This window comes from Embiotoca jacksoni, unplaced genomic scaffold, assembly GCF_022577435.1.
Source record: "Embiotoca jacksoni isolate LCO1_2020_lvr unplaced genomic scaffold, fEmbJac1.0.p SCAF_13, whole genome shotgun sequence".
Taxonomy (NCBI): Eukaryota; Metazoa; Chordata; class Actinopteri; family Embiotocidae; genus Embiotoca; species Embiotoca jacksoni.
This window is the reverse complement of record NW_027185263.1, coordinates 952,501-977,235: the sequence shown is the minus strand read 5'-3', so window position 1 is coordinate 977,235 and position 24,735 is coordinate 952,501. Positions and strand designations below refer to the sequence as shown.

At 45.4% G+C, this 24,735-nt stretch overlaps 3 protein-coding genes across 3 annotated transcripts in view; 2 read left to right on the top strand and 1 right to left on the bottom strand.

The window, feature by feature from the left end:
- Positions 1–154: 154 nt before the first annotated feature.
- Positions 155–8,269, bottom strand: lrwd1 (leucine-rich repeats and WD repeat domain containing 1). Its single transcript, XM_069145535.1, has 16 exons — positions 8,236–8,269; positions 7,531–7,617; positions 7,047–7,281; positions 6,840–6,959; positions 6,584–6,730; positions 6,393–6,485; positions 5,478–5,840; positions 4,863–4,977; positions 4,673–4,779; positions 4,381–4,591; positions 4,215–4,287; positions 3,560–3,703; positions 3,030–3,133; positions 2,523–2,684; positions 1,988–2,097; positions 155–1,391 (listed from the first exon to the last, which is right to left on the bottom strand). The coding sequence occupies exons 2-16, from the start codon at positions 7,608–7,610 to the stop codon at positions 1,242–1,244; spliced, it is 2,214 nt and encodes a 737-aa protein (XP_069001636.1). The 5' UTR covers positions 7,611–7,617; positions 8,236–8,269; the 3' UTR covers positions 155–1,241.
- A 627-nt stretch (positions 8,270–8,896) lies between these two features.
- alkbh4 (alkB homolog 4, lysine demthylase) lies at positions 8,897–11,505 on the top strand. The gene is made up of 3 exons (XM_069145816.1): positions 8,897–9,018; positions 9,264–9,452; positions 9,997–11,505. Exons 1-3 carry the CDS (start codon positions 8,905–8,907, stop codon positions 10,531–10,533), a joined length of 840 nt encoding a protein of 279 aa, XP_069001917.1. The 5' UTR covers positions 8,897–8,904; the 3' UTR covers positions 10,534–11,505.
- Positions 11,506–12,684: 1,179 nt separating this feature from the next.
- Positions 12,685–24,735, top strand: part of LOC138196094 (E3 ubiquitin-protein ligase CBL-like) — a 14,096-nt gene continuing 2,045 nt past the window's right edge. Inside the window, exons 1-15 of the mRNA XM_069145814.1 lie at positions 12,685–13,274; positions 14,843–15,090; positions 17,242–17,388; positions 17,540–17,696; positions 18,335–18,456; positions 18,577–18,714; positions 20,017–20,104; positions 20,241–20,372; positions 20,459–20,668; positions 20,815–20,925; positions 21,240–21,529; positions 21,635–21,802; positions 22,214–22,317; positions 23,073–23,249; positions 24,006–24,735. The exon at positions 24,006–24,735 is cut by the window's right edge and continues 2,045 nt beyond it. Coding sequence (XP_069001915.1) covers positions 13,131–13,274; positions 14,843–15,090; positions 17,242–17,388; positions 17,540–17,696; positions 18,335–18,456; positions 18,577–18,714; positions 20,017–20,104; positions 20,241–20,372; positions 20,459–20,668; positions 20,815–20,925; positions 21,240–21,529; positions 21,635–21,802; positions 22,214–22,317; positions 23,073–23,249; positions 24,006–24,403 — 2,634 coding nt within the window. The 5' untranslated portion in view covers positions 12,685–13,130 and the 3' untranslated portion in view covers positions 24,404–24,735. The remainder of the gene's footprint in view (positions 13,275–14,842; positions 15,091–17,241; positions 17,389–17,539; positions 17,697–18,334; positions 18,457–18,576; positions 18,715–20,016; positions 20,105–20,240; positions 20,373–20,458; positions 20,669–20,814; positions 20,926–21,239; positions 21,530–21,634; positions 21,803–22,213; positions 22,318–23,072; positions 23,250–24,005) is intronic.

Below are 24,735 nucleotides of genomic sequence, written 5' to 3'. Positions count from 1 at the left end.
ACAAACGAGACGTCCCGGCAGCTTCGAGGTTAAAACACAAACACTTCAGTCTGTCTCCGGGCTGAATTTGTCCTTGTAATGTGGTAAAACTAGAAAAATAAACTCCTAAAATCTTTATTGTTTTTCTATTTTTTTTTTTAAATCCCACAACACAAATGATTTAAAAACATATTTTTAATTAATTAAAGTCACTTGCAGCTTCACAAACACATGGAAACACACTGATACAGTATTGTACTACTGTAGGAGGTAAACAACATGTTTACTGTTCAGATGTGAGTCATCAGGAAGAAACTAACACACTTTGTCCTGCAGTTACGCAACAGGCTGAATCTCTTTTCTGCTGCGTCAGCACTCTTTAAAGGTCCAAAATACCATTGGTACCCCAAATTATGAATATCTGACAAAAGAAGTAATGCAAATATAAATGAAATATATTTCAACTGAAGGTCAGTGACTCATTTAACTCTGATTAAAACTGCATTAAATGTGTTTTTGGGATGTTTCTCATGCAGCTGATTGGCTCTTTGAACAACAAGTAAATGATTTGTTTTTGTTGGATGGAGACATCTGAAGAATCAGCAGCTTTTTAACTGCAGCTCAGCAGAAGCTGATTTAAAACTGACGAGAACGACTAAAACTATCAAAGAAACTCACTGAACACAAGATCCGACGTGAAAACGCCTGCAACTGCATTTTTGTAATTTTGTAGACTAAAACATTTTAAATTTAATTGAACGTCCTTTACTGCCAAGGTCAAATCAAATGAGTTCACATGAAGCTCATTAACCCTTTCACTGCCAGATAAATCTCTGCGTTTCTCTGTGGTGTCTGGTGAGACGTTCCCGGACCGGTCGGATGAATGTTTTCTACACTGCAGGTTTAAATATCTTCAAACGGGAAATCAGTAGATAATTCTGTCACACGGCGACAACAAACATCTGACTTCACCTTTCTGTGGTTCAGTTCACGCAGCAACAAAAACTCTGCAAACTACAGAATTTAAATAAAACTACACGTATTTAAACTTTCATGTAAATAAAGAAAATGTAAAAAAAAAAAAAATATTGTCATTCTGGTTTTTTCCACCATCGAGCTGTTGTTTGAGCTGATAACCCAGCGATGTCATAAAAGTCTCTTTTTCCAACATGTTGCTGTTTTCACAAAACATCTTAGTTACTTAAAAAATAAATACCAACATTTGATACACTTTCCTCCTCAAACGGGAGATTTAACTTCCCTCAGGTGGACTCCTCCCTCCTCCACACGATCACCATGTTCTTGTCGCTGAGGGCCACCAGGTAGTGAAGCTCCGGGTCCATGGCCACGCTGTTGATGGAGGGGCCCCGCAGGGGGCCGCCGCTCCTCAGCGGGGTCGGCCACTCCAACACCTAAAGGAACAACGGGCGGGAGACGTGAGGAGAACCGGTACGACTGTGGAGGACAGAAACACTGAACACCAACTTCACGCAGTTTATTTAGAGTTTTGCATCAAAAATGTCTCATTTTGTAGCTTTTCCCAAAAATTAAGATGTAATTTTCTGTTTTAAATGAGGAAATTTATGGAATTAGTACCAAAACAATTCAAGTCGAGAAGAAAAAGTTTTGATTTTTTTTTTTTTTTTTTTAAACAACTTCCTCCTAAAGATTAGTAAGTGCTGACTTCCTGTGATAATAATCTGGATGCACATCGCAGGAATATTTGACCGTTTCTGTTATTTTTTATTTCCGTTTTGAAGCAGTTGGAGGAGTTTAACGGGACTTCAAGCTGCAGCTGATATTGTGAAGATTGACTTCATTTGAGTTGATTACTCTGATTGAATAGTTGGTGTCAGAGATGTTCAGAGAGCAGAGTTTGGGTGTTGATCTTTGCTCCCTGATCGCCGCAATCAGCTGGACGGATGTAATATTATCATAAAAAAGTATAAATATATCGATACTTTAAACGATGTGCTGCAGGATTTCAGCAAAGAGACATGACGTTCACCTCGGTGGGGAGGACAAGCTTCCCACTCTGCAGACGGTTTCCGTGGAGGTCGGGGACGTGGTACGTCCACAGCCTGCCGCTGTCATCACCACACACTATGTAGGCCTGGCCTGAGACACACACACACACACACACACACACACACACACACACAGACAGACAGACAGACAGACAGACAGACAGACAGACAGACACACACACACACACACACACACACACACACACACAGACAGACAGACAGACAGACAGACAGACACACACACACACACACACACACACACACACACACACACACACACAGACAGACACAGTACTGAGTTACATGTGAATCAATACATTTTGCAAAAACATCTTTTTTTTTTACTTTGTCGTGATTATGGTTTTGGAGTTCTCAATATTTTGCCAACACAATTCATTTAAATGGGAGGTGCAGAATATTAGGAACAGCTAAGCAGCTACAAGAAAAGGCAAATTTGCAAACAAAATTCCCTGATATTCCAGGATAAATGACGACGGTCCGACGACGTGGACTCACCGGGACAGGTGTTGAGGGCAAGGTAGGGAACCTCGGTGTTGGCCCACTGCAGCTCGGCCAGAACCACGGCGCTCACCGCCCGGCTCTTCTTGTTGGGCCGCTGGGCTCTGGTCTGGCTCCAGCTCCACAGGTAGATGGAGCCGTGCAGGTAGTTCTTAGAGGCTGACGTGGAGGGAAAGAGGAGGAAGTGGGAATCAAAGTGAAGAAGGAAACAGAAAGAAAGGAGAGAATTCAGGATCTTAAAAATATTTTGCATTTTATTTAAATAAAACAGTCCTGAATCTCACTAATTAGACCTTTAAGCTGGTAACAGCTTGTAGTTTTGTATTTATGTGCTTCACGCAGCGTCGAGTCATTAACAACAGCGCCATCTTGTGACCCACGAAAGTCACTTTCACACCAACTTCAGATCGAGTCTGAACCAAACTGATGGACTGACTGTAGACATCTAATTATATTCAGTGTGACTCTGCGTTTCCAGCTCAGAGGGGGAGGAGCCTCACTTACCCACGACGTCATCGTTAAGAAAGCTCAGGCCGTCCACGGTGTGGTAGTCGTGGTCTTTGTCCTCCTTCTGATATGCGGGGAAAGTTATCTCCATTTCTTTTGACCTACGGAGAGAGAAAATAACACTTTATGCTGCTGCTGGCTAAAAATCGGATATTTCTGCAAAAATACGACCTAAAACTTCACCAAAAAAAAGGAAATTTTTACAGACATTATAAAGATTACCGGAACTCATATGCAAAATTAAATACTGAAATTTAAAGACTAAATCTCAAATTTTTAACGTAAAACAAAAGAAAATGTGTCTATAAAAAACAATCTGAATCAAACATTGTTGTCTCTTCTTCCCTCAAATAAAAAGAGAAAAAGACAAATTTATATTAAAAAAAGAAAGAGCCAATAATCCTGCATACGGACACAATAAATCCAGACACAGCACATTATTTTTTGTTGTCATTGTACAAACTCTCTACGGGTGCGCACACACACACACACACACACACATACACACTGTGGACGCCGTCCTTTACCTCTTGGCGGCGCTGTTGGTCCCGAGCTGCGTGTTGTAGCAGTGCAGGCCGTCCTCGCAGGCCGTCAGCAGGTGAGTGCCGGGAGACGTCGGGGGCAAGCACAGGTGCAGAGGGGTGGCGCTGATGTCCAACACCAGCAGCCGACTGGAGGGACATATAGATATTGAACTCAGTGACCTTTGACCTCCAAAATCTAAACACATCATTGCTGAGCCAAAGTGAATGGTTTTGACAAATTTGAACAAATTCCCTCGAGGGGTTCTTGATCAATCGATTTCACAAGAACAGGACGTACAGACAAACTTGAACTTTGACCTTTGACCACCAAACTCTAATCAGGTCATCTCGGTGTTCCTGAAATATCATGTTCACGATAATTGGTCGAATCGGGGTCACGGTGACCTTTGACCCTCCCGCAAAATGTAGTCAGTCCGTCCTTGATATCGAGTGAATGGTTTTGCCAATTTTGACCCAATTCCCGCGAGGCGTTCTTGAGATATCGTACCATGTCACGAGAAAATAAAAAACTTTTGGTCCTATATTAGAAAATCTAAACTTAACGAGGCGACATTAAAAACGCAAAATGTTGTTTCATCTTTAAAAATGTGCCGTAAACTTTGATTTGTAGTTGTGAATAAAAGGCAGAACTACTCACACCACTTTGAAGTTGTACTGGCTGTCCACGCCGCCGACGTCCCACAGCGACACCTTGTTGTCGTACGATCCGGCTGGAAGACAGAAGGCGGTGAAACATTTTAGGTGAACCGAGGTAAAGTCGAACCGAGCGACATCGTCGGAGGCCGATGGAACCGATGACTCACTGAAGAGGAAGTTTCCCTGCTGGTGGTTGAACCGGAGGACGGACAGCGACTTCCTGCTGGCTCTGAACTCGCCGTAGGCCATGTTGTTCCTGGGATGGATCAGCTTCACCAGACCTCTCTTCCCGCCGGCCGCCAGGATGCTGCAGTGCTGCGCCGACGCCTTCCCGGCCCGGGACATCAGCACCGTGGACCAGGCCAGGGAGAAGAACTCCTGACGGGACCGGGACACAAACAACATCAGACACCTGGAGCTCGAAAAAGAGACGTTAAATAAGTCCAAGACTGATCAGACCTCTCCGGGAACTTTGTACTTCTTCATCACCATCCCGGTCTCACAGTCGATCACACAGAGGGAGTCTCCTCCGCAGGTCGCCACCAACCGGCTTCCTCCACTGCTGGCTGCTGACACGGGAAACAAAATCGGTTACGGTCAATTATGATAAAAGTTGGGTTTATGAATATGTTATTTCTGTACTTCCTACCGGAGGAGTCGGGCAGTGGCTGGAAGGCGCAGGCCCACAGCTGGGTGGAGAAGTCCTCCGAGCTGTCCTGTTTGCTGTGGCACTGCAGGACGTGGAGCGGCTTCAAGGACGCCGGCTGCAGGACGGAGGAGACATGAGGAGGACGAGGAGGAAGGTGGAAGAAGGTGGAGATGTTAATGACACCACGTTGCTATACAGATACAGGAAAAAGAAACAGCTCTGTAGGTGGTAGTAGGTGTAATGTCTCTAGATTTGCAGCTGCAGACCTCATTAGTTTTGCAGGTATTTTGGTGATAAACCAAACTATTAGGACAAATTTAAAGGGGCAGTTTGTAGGATTTAGACACGCCCCCAAAAACAGGTCTTCTTGAATCTTCTTTTCTAATGAATGAGGGATTATTTTCAGATGGACCTCCAGAAAACTAATAAGAAGGAGTGACTTTAGCTAACAACACCGAGATAACTGATGGACACATTTTATTCACTTTGGATTTGATGAGAGAAGTTGAATGGGAGTCTATGGAGCCGGAGGCTTTTTGGAGCCGACCTCTAGTGGCACTCGGCAGTATTGCAGCTCACTTCCTAGACCTGTATCAGTAGCTGTATTTCCGGTACCTGTGTGTTGCTGCAGGTCTTCGCTGTGAGCAGCATGTCGGCGTCTCTCTGCAGCTGTGATGCCTTCAGATCTCTTCTGCTGACGTCTTTCTTCGGTTCCTCTTTGGAGCTTCTCCTGGGCGTCTCCGGTCTCGTCCGTCCTCTGGTGGAGGTCGAGGGCGGCTGGCTGGTCTTGCGGGGGCTCGTGCTGACCGCGTCGGTCGGGGTCAGACTCTGGAGTCGGGAGAGACGGAGGCTGGATTTGCGAGGACTTTCTTCAGCCGGAGACGGGAGGTTGACGCGCTGCTTTTTACGAGGCGTCAGTCTGGTGCCGGCGTCCATCACCGTGTCCGTCTGTTTCCTTTTTGACGGCGTCGTCACACCCTGAGTGACAAAAATATGGAAAATCATATTAAACATCCAGTAGTAAGAGTGATGGATCAAAACCAGCTGATCAATCCTGAACCAAAGCAGAGAGAGTGTGAAGGAAGCTGCTGATGTCCACTGCATCTTAAGACACTGTATAAAGAGAATCACAATATTCAGGGGAAAAAAGTCTAACTTTTATTTTTACGTACATAGAATGTCTCATGTTGTGCTTTTATTCTGAAAGGCATTCATTTTCCATGAAGCAGTTTAATGCCAGCCATAAAAGCAATGACCAAAACTAATCATTCGAGCATTTTAGTTAGGATTAGATAAACCTGACTTTAACTCAAGATCAGTCTGATTTATTTAAAAGTTAGACTTTTCTTTAATTCAAGATAAGTCTGCCTCCCTTTTTTTCCATTGGGTTTTAACCTTTTGTTGCATTTTTTTTAATACATTTTTTAACTGTGCATTAGTGGGTTGCGTAATACTGCACAATTTTTTATGTGAAATAAATTTGAGTGGCTCAGAAAATAGTATTTTATAGTATTGCATCTAAAATCGTACATGGTTCTCTTTGGCCTCAGCAGCCTCTTTGTCATCCGAGTCTTCCTTTGGTTGTGTCAGCGAGCGCAGATACTCCTTCGCTATAATCTCCACCTGAGAACCAGAAGAGACAAAGTGATTCAAAAATAATAAAATAAATAAAAACAGGACACAAACCAGGGCCCAGAAAGTTTGCAACATCCTGAACTTACCTTCCATTTGGTGAAGTCGCTGACAGAACTGGGTCCAAACTTAACTTGTTGCCGGGCGGTCATGACAAAGTTGGTCTCCAAGGCAACCATTTTCTGTGCCGTGACGGGATCAGGGAGGCAGAAACTCTTCTCCCAAAGTGCAACGACCTGAAACAAACATTTATTTTCGATCAGTATAAAGTTTAATACTTTAAAAATAGAGACACTGCAGTTTTAACGCCGTGAAGTACGTTAAAATAAACATCAGGTTTCCGACCCTCGTCCTCAGGTTGTCGCTGTAGACGTAGCGCAGGTGGTTGGCGGTGGTGCTGACGTCTTTACCGTTGTAAATCCTCAGATTGGGCAACAACACCATCAGCTTGTAGTTGTCACTCACCTGAAGAAGATAATCAACATTAACAATCGAGTGCGAAAGGACAAACACGGAAAGATATTTTGGCAGCAAATGCAGTCGTGTCCTCACGGTGACGTAAAGGTTGTCGTCCATCTTCAGCTCCTCCAGGCCGCCCAGAGACTCCAGCGTGGTGACGTCCTCCATCTGGTTGTCGCTGAGGTCGAGGTGACGGAGCGCCGGCAGCTCCAGGTTCCTGGGAAGCTCCTGCAGTAGGTTCCCGGAGAGATCCCAGCGCTCCAGGGACCGCAGACGGGACAGCAGCCTCGCCGGCAAGTCCTGCAGCTTCAGCCCCAACTTAGACAAACTGGAGAGCAGAGAGCCGAGTCAGTTTCCACGTGGCAGGAAATCACACATGGCTATTTAAGGGGTTATTTTCTAGTCTTTATGTATCAGCACCATTTACTTCAAAACTGGGGTTCCTCAGCCACACATGCAAAAAAATACCACAAAAAAGCATAAATTGTATGTTTGTTTTTTATCCCACAACACATTTAATCAGGTACTTCTTCCTGCTTTGGTGTAACTAACATGCAAAGTGTTAAAACGTGCTCACTTCAGTGTCTTGAGTTGCTCCAGCTTGTTGGTTTTTGGAGAGCCTTTCTCCAGGAGAAGTTTCTCTGTTATTTTCTCCATCGCTGATCTGCAGGATGAACCACAGTTCAGAAAAGAAGACACCAGAGAAACAACTCAAGATTTCAACAACAAGTTTTCAACATGGACCTCAATTTGTTATCATTAGTGACTAACGAGGACATGGAAAAGTCAAATAGAAAAAAGGTTTCAAAAGATCAGAAACTGTGTTTTAAAGAATCTCTGCCCTTTCTGGGATAATTTAATTCAGGGTTTAATACATCTGTTTAATAATTTAAATGTATTTTCCTCCAAAACAGGAAGTGAGTCGCCTGAGAAAAGAGAAAATACCCAAACAACAACACTCACGTTTTAGTCATAATTATTGGTTTTTACAGCATTATGCCTTTTAGAAACCTTATAAACATGTTTATAAGGTCACAGCAGGATATATTTGTTCAGTAAAAAGATATTACTTGGATGAATCACCGTGAAAAGCTTTCTGAGAAACAACAAAAGTTTGAAGACCACGTTGGAAACTCTCCTGGCGTATCTTTGAACTTTAACTGAACTTTAAAGACAATAAATCAATCATTATTTCGTTTTAGTGAACCTTCCGCTCGTTTATCTTTTATAACCAGACATCAGGATTATAAAGTTGTTGGTATTTGTGGATAAAACAACTCACCAACACGCCGGTGGACTCTGTAGGTAGAAACTGAGCTTTCCCGGGGAAACGGCGTACTTCCGGTGGGCGTGGTTAATCCAGGAAGTTTTTACCCCGAGTTTCGCCTGACAGGCAAAAGGTAGCCCCCCCTCCCTCCATCCTCCCCCCTCTCCAGTGTGGAAGAAAAAGTGGTTTGCCATTTAAAAAAAGAGTAATATCGAATTTTAAATATAGTATTATAAAAAATGTGATTGCAATGTAGCTAAATTATATACCAACATTATAAATATTCAACGATTTATGCAATATTTACATCGTTTGAAAACGTTTTACTGTAGATTTTTGAGCAAATTAGTGTAAAAATGCCTTGAAATTAGGTAAACAGACAGCAGTATATATTTTTAAACCCTCCAAACCACATTTTTCCTTTTGTTTTATAATGTTAGCCATCATATTTGATCATATAACGTGTCTTTTCTCATTGAATACCTTCTCTTGTATTTATTTTTTACCCTCTCGTTATCTCTCCTTGAATTATTTCCTGAATGTTCATACAAAACAAAACAAAAAAAGCTTGCAGTATTCCTCCAGAACTGAATAAGCACACAGGCACCGCCAGGTGGCGGTAGTGACGTATTTTAGTGGATATCACGTGTTCATTTTTCCGACCCAGGAAGAAGATGCGGGACGATGGCTCCTGCTAACAGCGGCGGTGGGACTCCGTGTGCTTGTAAAGGCATCCGGCGGTGTCTCGTATGTGAAAAGTTTAAGGACAAAGTCCAGCTGGAGGCGACTGAATCAAAGGTACTCAAATCAAACTGAAAACTGAGTGTTTTACATGTTTTTAATCAGGTAAAAGACTAATGTTAGCGCTACGTACAACGAGCTACGGAAGCCGTGACAGGACAGACTTTGTCAACAACGGTTACTACTATGCGGACTGCTAGCGTTACTCATTAAAACAAACATAGGATATCATTTATTTTTATTGTACAGACTATAATAACTTTATTAATATATATACGTATTTATTTGTTTGTTTGATGAAGCTCGTGCATCGTTTCTCCTACAACCCTGAGACGGGGCTCGCCTGCGGTGGAGGTGCTGAGGCTCCATCCTTCCCGTTTCCAGGCGTCTTCCTGTGGGAGAACTTCATATCAGAGGAGGAGGAGCAGGAGCTGATCAGGTGGATGGACCAGGACGTCTGGAACCAGTCACAGTCTGGCCGACGGAAACAGGTGATGTTAAACATGATTCAATTAAACCTGATGTTTTAATTTCCAGATTGTGGCGTATGAAGGCGTCAAATACTTTGCCGGTGAGGTTAACAGACGAGTGAGAAAAATTGCTTTATTTCTCCTGAAAAGTGACGAATTTAAAAGCAGTTTCCTCGTGTTTACCTGCAGCTTTGAATATTTCTCAACGTAAAGCAAAGAAAGCGTGAAAAAGTGATAAATCATTGCTTCTTCTACGAAGATTATTTTAACAGAATTGTTGGTACCCCAAGAAAATATTGAGAAAATAACTGGATTGTAGAGATATTTCAACCATTTCATTTCCTTGATTATTAGCGCACGTGTGTTCAATCGTGTGTAAATTTTGTCATTTTCACCTGTTTTATTATTTCAAATATTCTGTTGAATCACAAATCGAGAGCAAAGTCCCATTTTAATTAAATATGGAATATTTCGTGGAAGAGTACCAACAAATTCACCCACCACTTTTTGTTTTGTTATTATATTCTGATGAAATAACCTAAAGTGTCCTCTCTTGTTGTTGCAGGACTTTGGCCCGAAGGTGAACTTCAAGAAAAAGAAAGTTCGTGTGTGTGAATTCAACGGACTTCCTCCTTCGAGCAGAAAGCTGGTGGTCCGGATGCAGCGAGAGCCGGAGCTGTCGGACTTCCGGCCGGTGGAGCAATGCAACCTGGACTACCACCCGGAACGAGGCTCGGCCATCGACCCTCACCTGGACGACTCGTGGCTGTGGGGGGAGCGGCTGGTCACCGTCAACATGCTGTCCGACACCACGCTCACCATGTCTCTGGAACGGGGTCTGCCGGAGCTCGGGCTGGCGGCGGAGGAGGAGGAGGAGGAGGTCCGCGTCGCCGTGCGGCTTCCTCGCAGGAGTCTGGTCGTGTTGCGCGGCGACGCTCGGCACAGATGGAAACACGCCGTCCGCAGGGAGGACGTTCAGGAGCGCCGAGTCTGCAGCACCTACAGAGAGCTGTCGGCGGAGTTCCTGCCGGGCGGGCAGCGGGCGGCGGTGGGAGCGACGCTGCTGGACATCGCTCTGAGCTTCCAGGGAACTCCAATATGATCTAGACTCTGGATCCATCCGACACATCTTGACCTGTGAAGATGTGTCCCTCGGAGGATGAAGGTTTGCAGGCTGGAACTGTGGCACCTTCCCAGATACTCAGCAATGATCCTGACGCTCGAATGATTCGTCAAAGATTTGTGGAACTGCAGACGACCGTATGATCTGAAATGAAGTGCAGTTAATTTGGGGAAAATATTGTTTAACAAATCTTCAAATTGCTTCCAGAACAGCATCAGTACTCTTTCTTTTTTATTTTTCCAACTCTTTGGATGAATTAAATCCATTTTTCCAAAATATATTTTGGTGTTTTGATCATGATGATGATGGAAAAGAAAGTCTTAAACATCTCTCTCTCAAATACCTTCAATTAGTTTTTCATCTGGTGCGTCTGACGATCACAGCATTTCTCTCAGATACCAGATATATATCATCACAATAATTTAAAAGATGGGATAATTGCTGGAAAAATGTAAACAGTACCTAAAATTGCATTTGTTTCCTGTGTCATTCCTGATACAACCTGTAGATGGCGCCATACGAATGAGTTTTCGCATCCAGAGCACTAAAAGTTTGATGTTTGTTTTATCGAGACTCTTGATCCTCTACGAACAGCTTTGTGGAGAATAAAACTTTGGTGATGTCATTATTGCAATTTAAACACAAATTTATATCTAATTAAATCATATAAATTTAGTGATTAACAGGGTTTTTTTTCAGAGTTTGAAATCTGCTGTTCTTCACAAACATCAACATTATTGTTGGTAAGAACATTAAAATGCATTTGACGCCCTCTACACTTATTATTTGTTGCTATAAAACGTGCAACAAAAGTGAATCAAAACATGTCGACTGAAACAATGCTGCGTGACGACTGGCCTTGAATGTCTTCACTGGTTTTGTTTAATTATTAAATGCTCAGTGGTCTGAAAATAAATGTGTCTGGTTCCTCAAAGAGGACAAGAAACCTCAGCTGCCTTTCTTCTGCTTTTACATCTTTTAATAAAACAGAAAAACATCTTACATCTCTTTGTTTTTTAATGTTTGCCAGTTGCTATCCATAAATGTCACTGCTCTGTTCAGAAACAACCGTATTTACACCTCCGGGCAGATTGAAAGTCAACAGTTCACTCAGCAACGTAAAATATTCGATTAAGGATGAACTAACTCTCTTCAGTGTTTATTTACCAGAGAAGTGTTCCTGGTGGGGAGGACAGGACGCTCTGAAACACTGTTTACGTTCACATTTTTTATGCTGGGGAGAAAAATAAGGATTATTGGAGAGATTACTGAATAATTAATACGTAAAAACAGCAAGTTATAAAACAATAGAGACCTTTTTGTAGTGAGGAGTTCATTTGTTAGTACTTCATAAACTGACATAAAATCTTTTATGTACAATTAAGCTACATTAAAGTAAAATTCTGCTTTTTAACTTAATTTTTTCTCTGAATATCAAAGCTGAAGACTTATTTCATTATAAGCTGCTTTCAACTTTTTTTTTTCTTCAACATTTTTCTGGGCGTTTTTGACATCAAAACTAAAGACTTAACTTTAAACAGTATTTTTTTTATCAAACTATTTTCATTTTTTTGCACAGTTTAAATTTTTTTTTTTTTTTTAAACGTTTTTGTTGTTCTTTGTTGGTTTTCAGGTTGTCACTCCTTATAATCCTAATTGTTTTCTTTAATTGTACAACCCCATTTAAAAAAAAAAAAGTTGATACCTGTGTAAAATGTAAATATAAATACAATGCGATGATTTGTAATTCACATAAACTCATATTTAATTGAAAATAGACCAAAGGCAACATATCAAATGTATAAATTGCATAAAATTCTGAATATGCACATAACTTCTCAGTTTTCACACTTGTTATGTTGTCTTTGGTCTATTTTTAAAGGAAATATGGGTTTATATGAATCTGCAAATCATCGCGTTGTGTTTTTATTTACATTTTACTTTGTTGAACATGTATTTTAAAGCACTTTCGGGCAAAATAAATAAATAGAGAAAAACACGACGACGCTTTGTTAAAGTGTGTTTTTTTGTGCTTTGTGGACCACTTCCATTAAATGACTCTTATTTTGCCTCCTCGCAGTTTTCGCACGTCCGCTTTTATTTTGAAAGTCCCGACCGGACATCCGTGTGTGGCCGCCGGCTGGAAGCTTCGCTGCACAACCTGTTAGTTGGTCGCTTCATGACACTTATTAACACCCGAGTTCATTACCAGCCGGGTGGACTCCACCGGGCGGACTACAGCTGCCGTCGGCGGGAGGAGACCGCTCTCTCTCCGGCAGCAGACGGACGGACGCTCCGAGTATGTTCCGGTGTCGTTTATCCACCGAGAGCTTCTTCTTCTTCTTCTTCTTCTTCTTCTTCTCCTCCTCCTCCTCCTCTCATGTAGCTTGCTAGTTAGCTGCGTCGCTCCATGACACGTTACGAACCGGCGACAGCTGCTGAAAACCGGAGGAACAACGAATAAGAGAGAAACCAGCGGTTTGGTTGAGAAAACGTGTGAAGAAGTAAACCCCGGTTGTCGACCCCCCCCTCCCCCCAGCAGCCCCGGGGCTAACCCCCGGTCACCGACCGCGTTAATGGCCGGAAATCCGAGGAGGGGCGCCGGTCTCATCGGCCTGATGAAGGACGCCTTCCAGCCGCACCAGCAGCCTCCGCAGCCGCAGCAGCCCGCGGTGGTCGACAAGAAAATGGTGGAGAAGTGCTGGAAACTCATGGATAAGGTAGGAACCGCGCTGTGTTCACGGAGAGACGAACAAGAACAACAGAACCGAGAAGTGAGAGCTGAGCCGTGAACGCGTCGGTGTCGCTTCCTCTTTGAGCTCATCGGTGATCGTGAAGTTCATGATGAACAAGAGTTCCTGCAGACACGTGACCGGCTGGAAGATATTTATTTAGTCTGAACCCCTTTAAAACAAACAAAAACAAAAACCTGTCGTGCAACAGTGTCCCTGATCTCGGTGTCCCTGTGAGGACACCCTACATGTAAGTGTCCATCTCCAGTTTATCTGTTGCAGTCAGCTTTAACCGAAGACAGGAAAGCAGCGCGAGCGATGGAGAGACAAGAGACATGAGACATGTCTGCAGCATCAGATAAGAGCCTCGACACGACGTGCAGCGCGCCGTGCAAACAGAGTCTGCGCAGCCTCGCCTGCACCTGCAGTGCGCGTGTGTGCGCGCGCGTGTGTGCGTGTGCGTGTCTCAGGGCGCTGGCTCATCCTCCAGGCTGTCAAACTGTCCATCACTCCTCCTGTTCGGGTGATAACAGGAGGATCCGTCTGTGACAGGAGATCAAAGTAATACAATTAATTATTATTGAAGGTTTTATTTTGGTTTTTATTTTTTTACGTGACGCACAACGACGACCCTCCGCATGCGTTTTGCCGACCGGTGTGAATACAACCTCACCTGGACGAAGCAGGTGTGAAGACTCCATGTTTTTGCAGAACTTTAAAGCACTTTGCGTGTTTTGACTCGTCTCCCCGCCGGCAGGATTCAGACGCACATGTATGACTTCAACTACTCCACCAACTCCACCGACGCTCCACCGACTCCACCAACACTTCACCGACTCCACCGACGCTCCACCAACACACCACCAACACTTCACCGACTCCACCGACGCTCCACCGACTCCACCGACGCTCCACCGACGCTCCACCAACACTTCACCGACTCCACCGACGCTCCACCAACACACCACCAACACTTCACCGACTCCACCGACGCTCCACCGACTCCACCGACGCTCCACCGACGCTCCACCAACACTTCACCGACTCCACCGACACTCCACCGACTCCACCGACACTCCACCGACTCCACCGACACTCCACCGACTCCACCGACACTCCACCGACTCCACCGACACTCCACCGACTCCACCGACACTCCACCGACTCCACCGACACTCCACCGACTCCACCGACTCCACCAACACTCCACCGACTCCACCGACACTCCACCGACTCCACCGACACTCCACCAACACTCCACCGACTCCACCAACACTCCACCAGAACCGAGGCCCGCGGGGATTATTGCGGGTTATTACCACGATAAGTCACGCTGGCAAAATGAATCGGTGAAGTTGTGGGAGATGCAGGAACGTCGCTGCTGTAAACAAACATCTGTTGTGGACGTTCATGTTGACAGACACGAGTTGGAAGTCCAACTTTGAATCCACCACATCTCAGGGTTTTTATTTTTTTTTGTCAGTCAGCCTCCATAAGTCTTCTTTAGCGTGTCCAAAGAGTCTCTGAGTGTCCCCCCCCCCCCCTCCATCTCTCAGGTGGTGCGTCTGTGCCAGAACCCCAAGGTGGCGCTGAAGAACAGCCCGCCGTACATCCTGGACCTGCTGCCGGACACCTACCAGCACCTGCGCACCATCCTGTCCCGCTACGAGGGCAAGATGGAGATCCTCGGGGAGAACGAGTACTTCCGCGTCGTCGTGGACAACCTGACCAACAAGACCAAGCAGACCATGAGCCTGTTCAAGGAGGCCAAGGAGAGGATGTACGAGGAGAACTCGCAGCCCAGGTAGGACCGAGACCGGCCCGTGGTCCAGACGCAAGGCTCCACTTCCTGTCAGTAAAATAACACTTTAACCTCAATATACCTGCAGAGCTGCTGCAGAATGAACCTGAAGGCATCATTTAAACACTCATTCTTCTACAGAAGTGCACACGCGATTTAAAACTCGTTTTAAAGAAGAAGCAACAGGGTTTCTCACAACGGGGAAAATTAGGGAACTTAGTTTGTTTAAAGTTTCCACTCATCAGAATATAATATTTCTTGAATCTGCAGCCGTAACGTCGGTCAGCTGGTTGTGGTCAGTGTGTGTGTTTGGTTGCATCAGTGCTCACTTGCAGAAATTAAAAAATAAGATCTACTTGCGGTTATTGTTGACATGATGTCACTCTGCAGACACAATTTAGACATTTATTTAATTTGTTTATATATCGGCGCAACAGAAGTGTGTCTGTTTCCTGTTTTTCAGTTCTTTATAGGTCATGAGGTGGCAGCTTTTTTTTCACTTAACGGCTGAAGTGTGAAAGCACAACCGTAACTGAACCTGGTGAAAGTGAGATTTTCACACCGAGTTATTTTCTTATTTCCACAAGACGGTTAAAAATAAGTGTCAAGAAAACACAGCGGTCTCATTTGACTGAAATCTAAAGGGACGATTAAAACTGTCGCAATCATGTCCACTTCCTGTGTTTCTCAGAAACTGACTACTCAGCGAAAGTTCACCCTTCCTGCGACGCATCAGGACTTTTATCAAGCGTTTCCTCGTAGATGTTCCGCATCAACAACTTGTAGATTAATCAGACACCGGTTTTACGAGGAACAGGTGTCCTTAAGTTAAACATTGACAGTCTGAGGACACGATGGAGACGTCTTTGGAAAGACATTCTGTCCTCGTGACCTTTTTATAAACACAATGAGCTGCATATCACGCCTCAGTTTCATGCCACTCTTATTGTTGTGAATAATTTTAATAACAAGGTCGGGATGTTCACCAGATTATTTAGTAAACCAGCGTGGGACGCAGTATTGTTCCGGAGCGACAGCTTCATACGGCTGGCGCTAGATCGGATCATCGGGAGGGATGCTCTGCCTGTGATTGGTTGTTACGTTGGTTAAAGGTCAGGGAGTTGATTGACAGTTAAACTAGAGCACGTCAATGCCGATGTCAGGAAATAAAAAAATAAAAAAAGGCAGTTATTGATATATATATCTGAAAAGAGAGATAAGATGAGATTTTATTCATCTTAAAGGGAAATTAAAGTGTTCCAGCCACTTTACATGGAAGATAAACATACAGAAAAATAAGATAAGGTGCATTAATTACAATAGAATGAAGATAAAATAGAAATATATTTATACTCAAATATAAATATAGGATAGGGAAGCAGTTATTTTACAGTTTAATGGAACTGCTCTTGGAATTTAATCCATATAAATAACTATTATAAAAGAAAACCCAAATAAATGACTTCTAAATGACCCCATTTAAACTTTTTCTAACTGAATGGCACAACAACATTGTAAAATGCAAAGCGGCATCTTTTTCTAACCACACAAAGTTTCAGTTTACAGCAACGTCACAGCGAGAAAACCAGGAAGTGTGTTTAAGAGGGTCAGCAAATAAAAAGTGCCTGAAATGATTATTCAGAAGTTACTTCCTGTAGATCAGCTGATCGTTTGTGCTTTAAATAAACACTTTACGATCTAGACGGTCTGTAATTGTTCAGACGGCGTTTCCATATTTCACTTTAACAGTAAATAACAAAGTGTAGAAGAATGACCAAACACTGGAAGCACTTTGTGTGTGAAGATGCATAAAATGTGTAGAAAGAGTTGTTTTTTTTTATAACCTTAACGACCGTCAGACTTGTGATGTTGCAGCTCGTTTCCTGTAAAAAAAAAAACATAAAATATAAACTGTAATTTTCCATAAGATATTAAAAAGCTAGAAAGAAGTTTCAGGTTTGAATCACATCCTTTTCAGTCCCGTATTATAATTCGTACAAAAAAGTTGTTTGCAATTTTATTACAATTTAAAGCCTCCAGACGTGAATAAAAAAAAGATGATTTCAAACTCTGAATGTCGTCTTTCGAAACTGTAAAACCTCCAGAACAATCTAATTAAACGTGAGTCTGATGTGACTCTTCTGTCTCTCTCAGGAGAAACCTCACCAAGCTGTCTCTGATCTTCAGTCACATGCTCGCCGAGCTCAAAGCCATCTTCCCCAACGGCCTGTTTCAGGGCGACAACTTCAGGATCACCAAAGCCGACGCCGCCGAGTTCTGGAGGAGGTCGTTCGGGGACAAGTGAGTTTCCGCTTCATCACGAGCCGACAGATCGATTTCAGAAGAGTTTATGAAGTTCGTTGTTTGTCAAGGTTTAGATTCATGATTTAAAACTGGTTTTGCCTCGGCCTGGCCCCGCCCCCTCTCTCTGGCCACGCCCCCTCCCTCTCAGGACCATCGTGCCCTGGAGGACCTTCCGTCAGGCCCTCCATGAGTTCCACCCCATCAGCTCAGGTCTGGAGGCCATGGCCCTCAAGTCCACCATCGACCTGACCTGCAACGACTACATCTCCGTGTTCGAGTTCGACATCTTCACCCGGCTCTTCCAGGTGAGGCTCGTCGCCGCAAAGCATTCTGGGAGACGACCGAGGTTCAGTGTGTAAATAGTTTCGTGTCCCTCCAGTTGTTTTTTGATTGTTTTGATCTAAAATGTTTGATTTTGCAGCAGATTTTCTCAAAAATTACAACGTGATTTGTGGAGTTTTAAAAAAGTTATTATTTTAGTTCTGATCTTTTTTTAATTTATTTATTGAACTTGCAAAACTACGGTGATAAAAGCTACAAATAAAACGATAAAAGTTATGTATGTTTCCAGAACAGACCGTCTGTGACTAATATAGAAACAACGACTTCATCAGCTGTCAAAATAAGAGCTTCAGATGCTGTTTATAGTTTCAGCACAGATTCTGCTGATGACATTTTTAGCGGAAAAATTGGAGTAATTAAAAAAAAAAAATCCCTTTGTTTGCTTGAATTTGTGTGAATTAATCTGAAATCTCCTGGAGGGGCTTCTTATCAAAAACTCATCCAGGTTCCTTCAAAGCTCAAAAATCAACACGTTTTACTTTCTTAACCAAGTTTTCATTTTTCATTAAATTAGTTGCAGCTGTAGTTTATATTTGTAACGTGTGTGTGTGTGTGTGTGTGTGTGTGTGTGTGTGTGTGTGTGTGTGTGTGTGTTTTGCAGCCATGGTCGTCTCTTCTGAGGAACTGGAACAGCCTGGCGGTCACCCACCCCGGCTACATGGCCTTCCTCACCTACGACGAGGTCAAAGCTCGGCTGCACAGGTTCATCCACAAACCGGGCAGGTGAGTCGACGGAGAGCGACCAGCAGGAGATAAATCACCGTGAACACGTTTCCTGGTTTTAAAGTGTGGGGATGAACCCGAGGGCGTCGTTGTGTTGTTCACCCGTCGTCTCTCCGTCAGCTACATCTTCAGGCTGAGCTGCACCCGTCTGGGCCAGTGGGCCATCGGCTACGTGACGGCGGACGGGAACATCCTGCAGACCATCCCCCACAACAAGCCGCTCTTCCAGGCGCTCATCGACGGGTACAGGGAGGGATTGTGAGTCGCACCGCAACACAACGTCACTTTGTGTTTTGCCTGCCGGGAGCCGCGTGTCTTATTTCAAGTAAAAACAAAATACAAAATCAGAGGTTATTTAACCCTCTGTGGCCCGATCGGGCGGTGTCCCGTGTTTCCGTGGAAACCGCAGCATCACGGCCGCAGGCGGAGACGTGTGAAAGCCTCTCGGTGCTCTCCGTCCCGTCTCCTCTGAGCTCCAGCAGCTCGGGCCAAAGGTCGCCGGGTTTCCGTCACGCGACCGTTGGCCCGGTCTCAATCTCCGTGACTAAACCCTCACCGGACTTAACTCGGGTCAGCTGCCAGTCAGCTGCCAGTCAGCTGCCAGTCAGCTGCAGGGTTTCAGGGTTTCAGGGTTTTAGAGGAAAAAATGGGACACAGCCATTGAAAAACAGAGATCGCCAGTCAACGTGGCAAATTATTCAATTTATAATGAATAAATCTAATGAAGACGTTTGACTTTAAATACTAATGAACACACAGCAGTGATTCTGTTGCTCGCAGATAAACTTTCCTCTCGACACACTGAGTTTGTTCGCGTTGTGTTTTAAGTGCAGGAGAACCACGTTTTCACCATTTTCGCTATGAATTATGGGAAAGCTCCTCAGGGATGTCTGTCAGATATTTGAACTCACACACTTCAGAGTCTGAGTGTGTCGGGAGCTTTAAGACCTCCCACGTTTTAAATGACACGTGTAGATTGAAGTGATTTCCATAAACTATCAAGCATTTGATGCAGATGATTACTTCAAGGACCGTCAGAAATCTGAAAACCTGCTGATGATTTCTGTTTTTGTAGTTTCTGGCTGATAAATGGAGTCATTTTGCTGATTTTCCTTTTATACGTGTCGTTTTTGGGGTTCAGAGGGTTCAATCTTTATGTGATAAAACACATAATCTTATAATCAAGATCAGAGTCGCAGCTGAAGTCTGACGCACTTTTTGACGATTATACGCAGCGATTAAGAGCCGACTGCTCTCTGATACGAATGAAAAAGTCACTTTTGTCGTAACTTGTGGTCTTTACGAGCAGAAATTCAATCGGTTCGGCTCCGGAGCGGATTATCATGCTTCATAAATCATAATCTAAACATGCAAACACAAAAAAAAAGGATATTGATAAAGAAAAAGTCAGCTGGTGTTTGGACGATGGAGAGGACTCACGGGTTATTTCTTACGTTCAGCTCAAGAATATTAATTCTACACACAAAATCTGAGTTAGAAGTCGTCGTGAATATTAGTACCGACCCGTGTGTGTGTTTACGTGTGCGTTTTTTTCTCCAGCTATCTTTTCCCCGACGGCCGAGCGCAGAACCCGGACCTCACCGGGCTGTGTGAACCGTCTCCACAGGACCACATCAAAGTCACTCAGGTCCGTTCTTCCTCCTCTCCCTCGTCTTCCTCATCAGGTTCTAACACAGAGGACGCAGGAGACGTCGATGCACAAATAGAGTCTTACTGATGATGATGATGATGCTGCTCTTCCTCCTCCTCCTTCGTCCCTGCAGGAGCAGTACGAGCTGTACTGTGAGATGGGCTCCACCTTCCAGCTCTGTAAGATCTGCGCCGAGAACGACAAGGACGTGAAGATCGAGCCGTGCCGGCACCTGATGTGTACTTCCTGTCTGACGGCCTGGCAGGTGAGTCGACAGGAAGTCCGTCCGTCTCCTCGTTCCCGCTCTGAAGGTCGCACACCCCCGAACCTCCTCCGCCTTGTCTCCACCAGGAGTCGGAGGGTCAGGGCTGCCCGTTCTGCCGCTGCGAGATCAAAGGCACCGAGCCCATCGTGGTGGACCCCTTCCACCCGAAGGCCAGCGGGGCTTCCTTCGCCGGTTTCCAGGGGTCCAGCAGAGCGGAGGCGGCCAGCAACGAGGAGGAGGAGGACGACCGTCTGGAGGACCAGCACCTGGTCATGAGCAGGCTGGCCTGCGCCAAGGTGAGACGATCACACGCCAACGAGGACGCAAGGAGCATCGTCTTCCTCACAGCTGACGGCACCAGATGAACCGTGTGTCTGTGTGTGTGTGTGTGTGTGTGTGTGTGTGTGTGTGTGTGTGTGTGTGTGTGTGTGTGTGTGTTCAGGTGGAGCGACCTCCGTCTCCCGTGTCTCAGCTGCCTCCGGTTCCTCCACGACTGGACCTCCTGCAGCAGAGATCCTCCCACAGCCCGCTGAGTCAGTCGGCCGCCGCCAAGGTGAGGAAGGAGAAAGGAGAAAGGAAGGCGTCTCTGCTAGTTAAATGAGACTTAAAGGGAAAATTCACCACTTTTTACTGGACGGTAAAATTGATGCTTAAAGCACAAAATACCTGAGCTGTGATTTTTTTTTTTTTTATGGCAAGAAAGCTAAGCTAAGTTTTCTAAGTTCTCTGTGGCTCCTAGACGCCCTCCATGTTGCCTAGCAACAGTGTTTTTATGACGCCGAGCACACAGTGCGCACGACTTCCCACGTTGTAACCACGACTACCATTTGAGCACAGCGTGACTCCGCCCTCCCGTCCTCCCTGCAGATCGCAGCCACTCACAGAGACAAGCCTCTACCTCTGCCCCCCGCCCTGAGAGAGCTGCCCCCTCCTCCCCCTCCAGAGCGCCCCTCCTTGGTCAGCCAGGACTCCAGACTCCAGAGGAGGCCCCTCCCCTCCACCCCGGACCAGCCGGCCTGGGCCTCCAACTACATGGTCCCGCGTCCCGCCACCAAGGTCCCGCCCACCACGCCCACCCCCCCTCAGAGCAACGGGACCGGAGCGGAGGGAGGCAAACCGCAGGCGGCCACCAACGCCGTGTACTGCCTGTCTGGGAGGTACGGACCTGCTGCTGGGGGGGGCGGGGGGGGGGGGGGGAACAGGAAGTAACAACAGGTATGTCCCAGATTTATTTTTAAACAACCTGCTCTGTGATGTTTCAGGTCTCTGCCGGTGTCCACGGGGTCCAACGGGGACAAACCGTCGTCTGACTGCGAGGAGAACGAGTACATGAGTCCCACCTCCCTCCCGGCCTCCGGCGCCCCCTGGGTCATCACGGGCGCCCTGGTCCCGCCGCCGCCGCCCCAGACCAACAACCACAACGACCTCAGGTACACGGGGGTGAAGGAGGAACACATCCACGTCCTGTCCTGGTCAGCTGCAGCTGTATTTGTATGTCCAGCAGGGGGCGCCGCCGCCTCAGACGTCCCTCCCCTTCAAGTATTTGCTGTTTTTTCACCTCCTTGAATGATTTAAAGGAAATGAAGCTGGAGATGAAGACCGCTCGTCTCTTTGATGAAGTGATGACGCAGTGGAAAACGCACAAAGAGAAATTCACAAATTTGTATTCATCAAAGAAAGAAATGAGGAGAAATTCATCAGTGGTAGATTTTAGGAAGCAGAGCTGGAAAGCTGCTGACTAAAAAGATGAAGTAGTTTTACTACAGCAGCTAAAAACAGCAAGAGTTTTTACCTTTTTATGATAACTTTAATTTAACTTTCCGTGTCTCCGCGTGTCCCAGCGGCGAGGTGGTGGCCGACGTGGACGACCCGCAGGTCTACGAGTCCATGTGTAACATCCAGAACCAGGCGGGTTCCTCCGAGGCCGCGCACACCTCCGACCCGGGTAACGATCGCACAGTTTCACCCGCAGAGATTTCAACGTGATGATAGTTTAGACACCCTGTTGCAGTAATAGCTCCCTCAGACAAGCTGAAGGTTGCACCAATCAGAGACAAGTGGGCGGGGCTAAGCATGAGGAAGTAGTTCTAACGATGTCATTGTTCCAAATCACATACTTCACTTCGTACTCTTACATGTTCGTACCTCGTGTAGTACTTGAATTTTCAACAGGGTAGAAATAAATAATAATAATGATCAATTTTATTTATTTCGCACTTTTCAGGTTAAAATTGTCAAAAATGACAAAATAAAAGTTTAAACAAATCACAACATTAGTAAGACAGAAATCAGCTGATCGGAGTAAAAACATTTTTAAATCACTGGAATGAAAACAAATAAATACAAAGTCAGCAGAAAACATCCTGCATCCAGGTGTGTGTTCACCTGGTGGGCCGTGTGTGTGTGTGTGTGTGTGTGTGTGTGTGTGTATGAGGTGTGTGTGTGTGTGTGTGTGTGTGTGTATGAGGTGTGTGTGTGTGTGTGTGTGTGTATGAGGTGTGTGTGTGTGTGTGTATGAGGTGTGTGTGTGAGAGAGGTGTGTGTGTGTGTATGAGGTGTGTGTGTGTGTGTGAGGTGTGTATGTATGTGTGTGTGTATGTGTGTGTGTGTGTGTGTGTGTGTGTGTGTATGAGGTGTGTGTGTGTGAGAGAGGTGTGTGTGTGTATGTATGTGTATTGATGTGAGTTTTGTGTGTTTCAGAACAACCTCAGCATGCAGCAGTGGTTCCTGTGGACCAGAAGGAGGACGTCTGTGAGGAGGACGTCTACGAGTACGACTGTCCACGGCCGGTCGCCCCCACCAGGAGGACGCTGTCCGACATCAGCGGCCCCTCGGCAGCTTTCGGCCCTCTGAGTGTGGACGGAGCTGTAGAAGCCAGTGAGTTTTAACACAACGAGGATGTTGTTTACTTGTTGTGTCTCAGGATGTTTGTAAACAAACTTTCAGTCTGTTGGGTGGAAAAAATAAAGATTTATTCACGAATGGTGAAAAGTCTTCTACATTTTAATCAACTACAAATGTTCTTTCATAGAGTTTTAAAAACTATTTTAACGAATCACTGAAACTGGAAAATTAATTAATTAACGTCCATTTATGATCCATTAATCTCCGTCATTCAGACTGAGACAGACTGCCCTCTGCTGGAGGGCAGGTGGAAGTACATCTGCTGTCTATAACCTTCAGGTTGGACTTTGTTTTTAACATTGGAAAAAAAAAAAACTGGAACGACTAACATGTTGTGATCATGTTGTACATTTAAAATATGAAATAACTGTTCAGCAGAGAGCCTTTAAAGTGACAGGAAATCAAATTAAAGTAACTAATTTACAACATATCACATACCTGCAGGAAGTCGCTGAATGTCTCCACCTGCTGAATTTACAAAATAAAAGCATTTATTAATTAGAAGAAGCCACAAAATCTCCATGAACACACAACAAGTCTTCATCAGAGTCACTTTAATTATTATTATAAACTTATTAAAAGTGAACTGTGGACCTCGTGAGTTGAGACATAAAGAAATAACAAAGAATAAATAAGAATAAAGCTCAGCTGCGAGTGTTATTGTTCACGTAAAAGGAGCTGACTCAGCTGGTTTGGGGAGTAACCGTGTCTCCTCACCTGTGTCTTCAGGTATGTTTGCCGCAGGCGTCGACCCCGAACGCCCCCCCAAGCCCCTCCCACGTCGGGCCAACTCCGACCGACGGCCTCGACCGGCCAACCGAGAGTTTCCCGCTCCGTTGCCGGACCTCCCCGGGCCCTCGTCCTCCTCGGCCTCGTCCCCCGCTCTTCCTCCTCCTCATCCTCTTCCTCCTCCTCCTCATCCTCTTCCTCCTCCTCCAGCAGCAGCAGCAGCGGCGGGCCCCGGGAGCTCGGCCCTGAACGGGGAGATCGAATGCCTGATGTCCCAGGGCTACTCCATCCAGGACATCCAGAAAGCCCTGATGATCGCCCAGAACAACCTGGAGACGGCCAAGAACATCCTGCGGGAGTTCGTGACCGTCCCCTCGGCGGCGCACATCGCCACATAGTCACTCCGGTGTCGCTGTGTCCTCTGTCCTCGTCTCTGTCTCCACTCTGTGCCATTACCATGGAAAGCATTTACCGAGCACTTTCTCCCGCAGGGCCACGAAGACTTGCCGAAAGGCCGACGCTGCGTTCAAGTCGTATCCGAGCATCCGAAGTCAGTTTGATTCTGAAGCTTCAAAATCTCTCATTTACTCCAAAAACAGCATTTGGAAATGGAGAGGCTCGGGCTCAGCAGCTCGGTAAGTCCGATACGACCTGAACGCAGCACGCACGGAGAATGGAGGCCTTTCACCGTGAGCTCTCTGTAGCCGAGCTCCGGCCCTGCCGTGCTTCG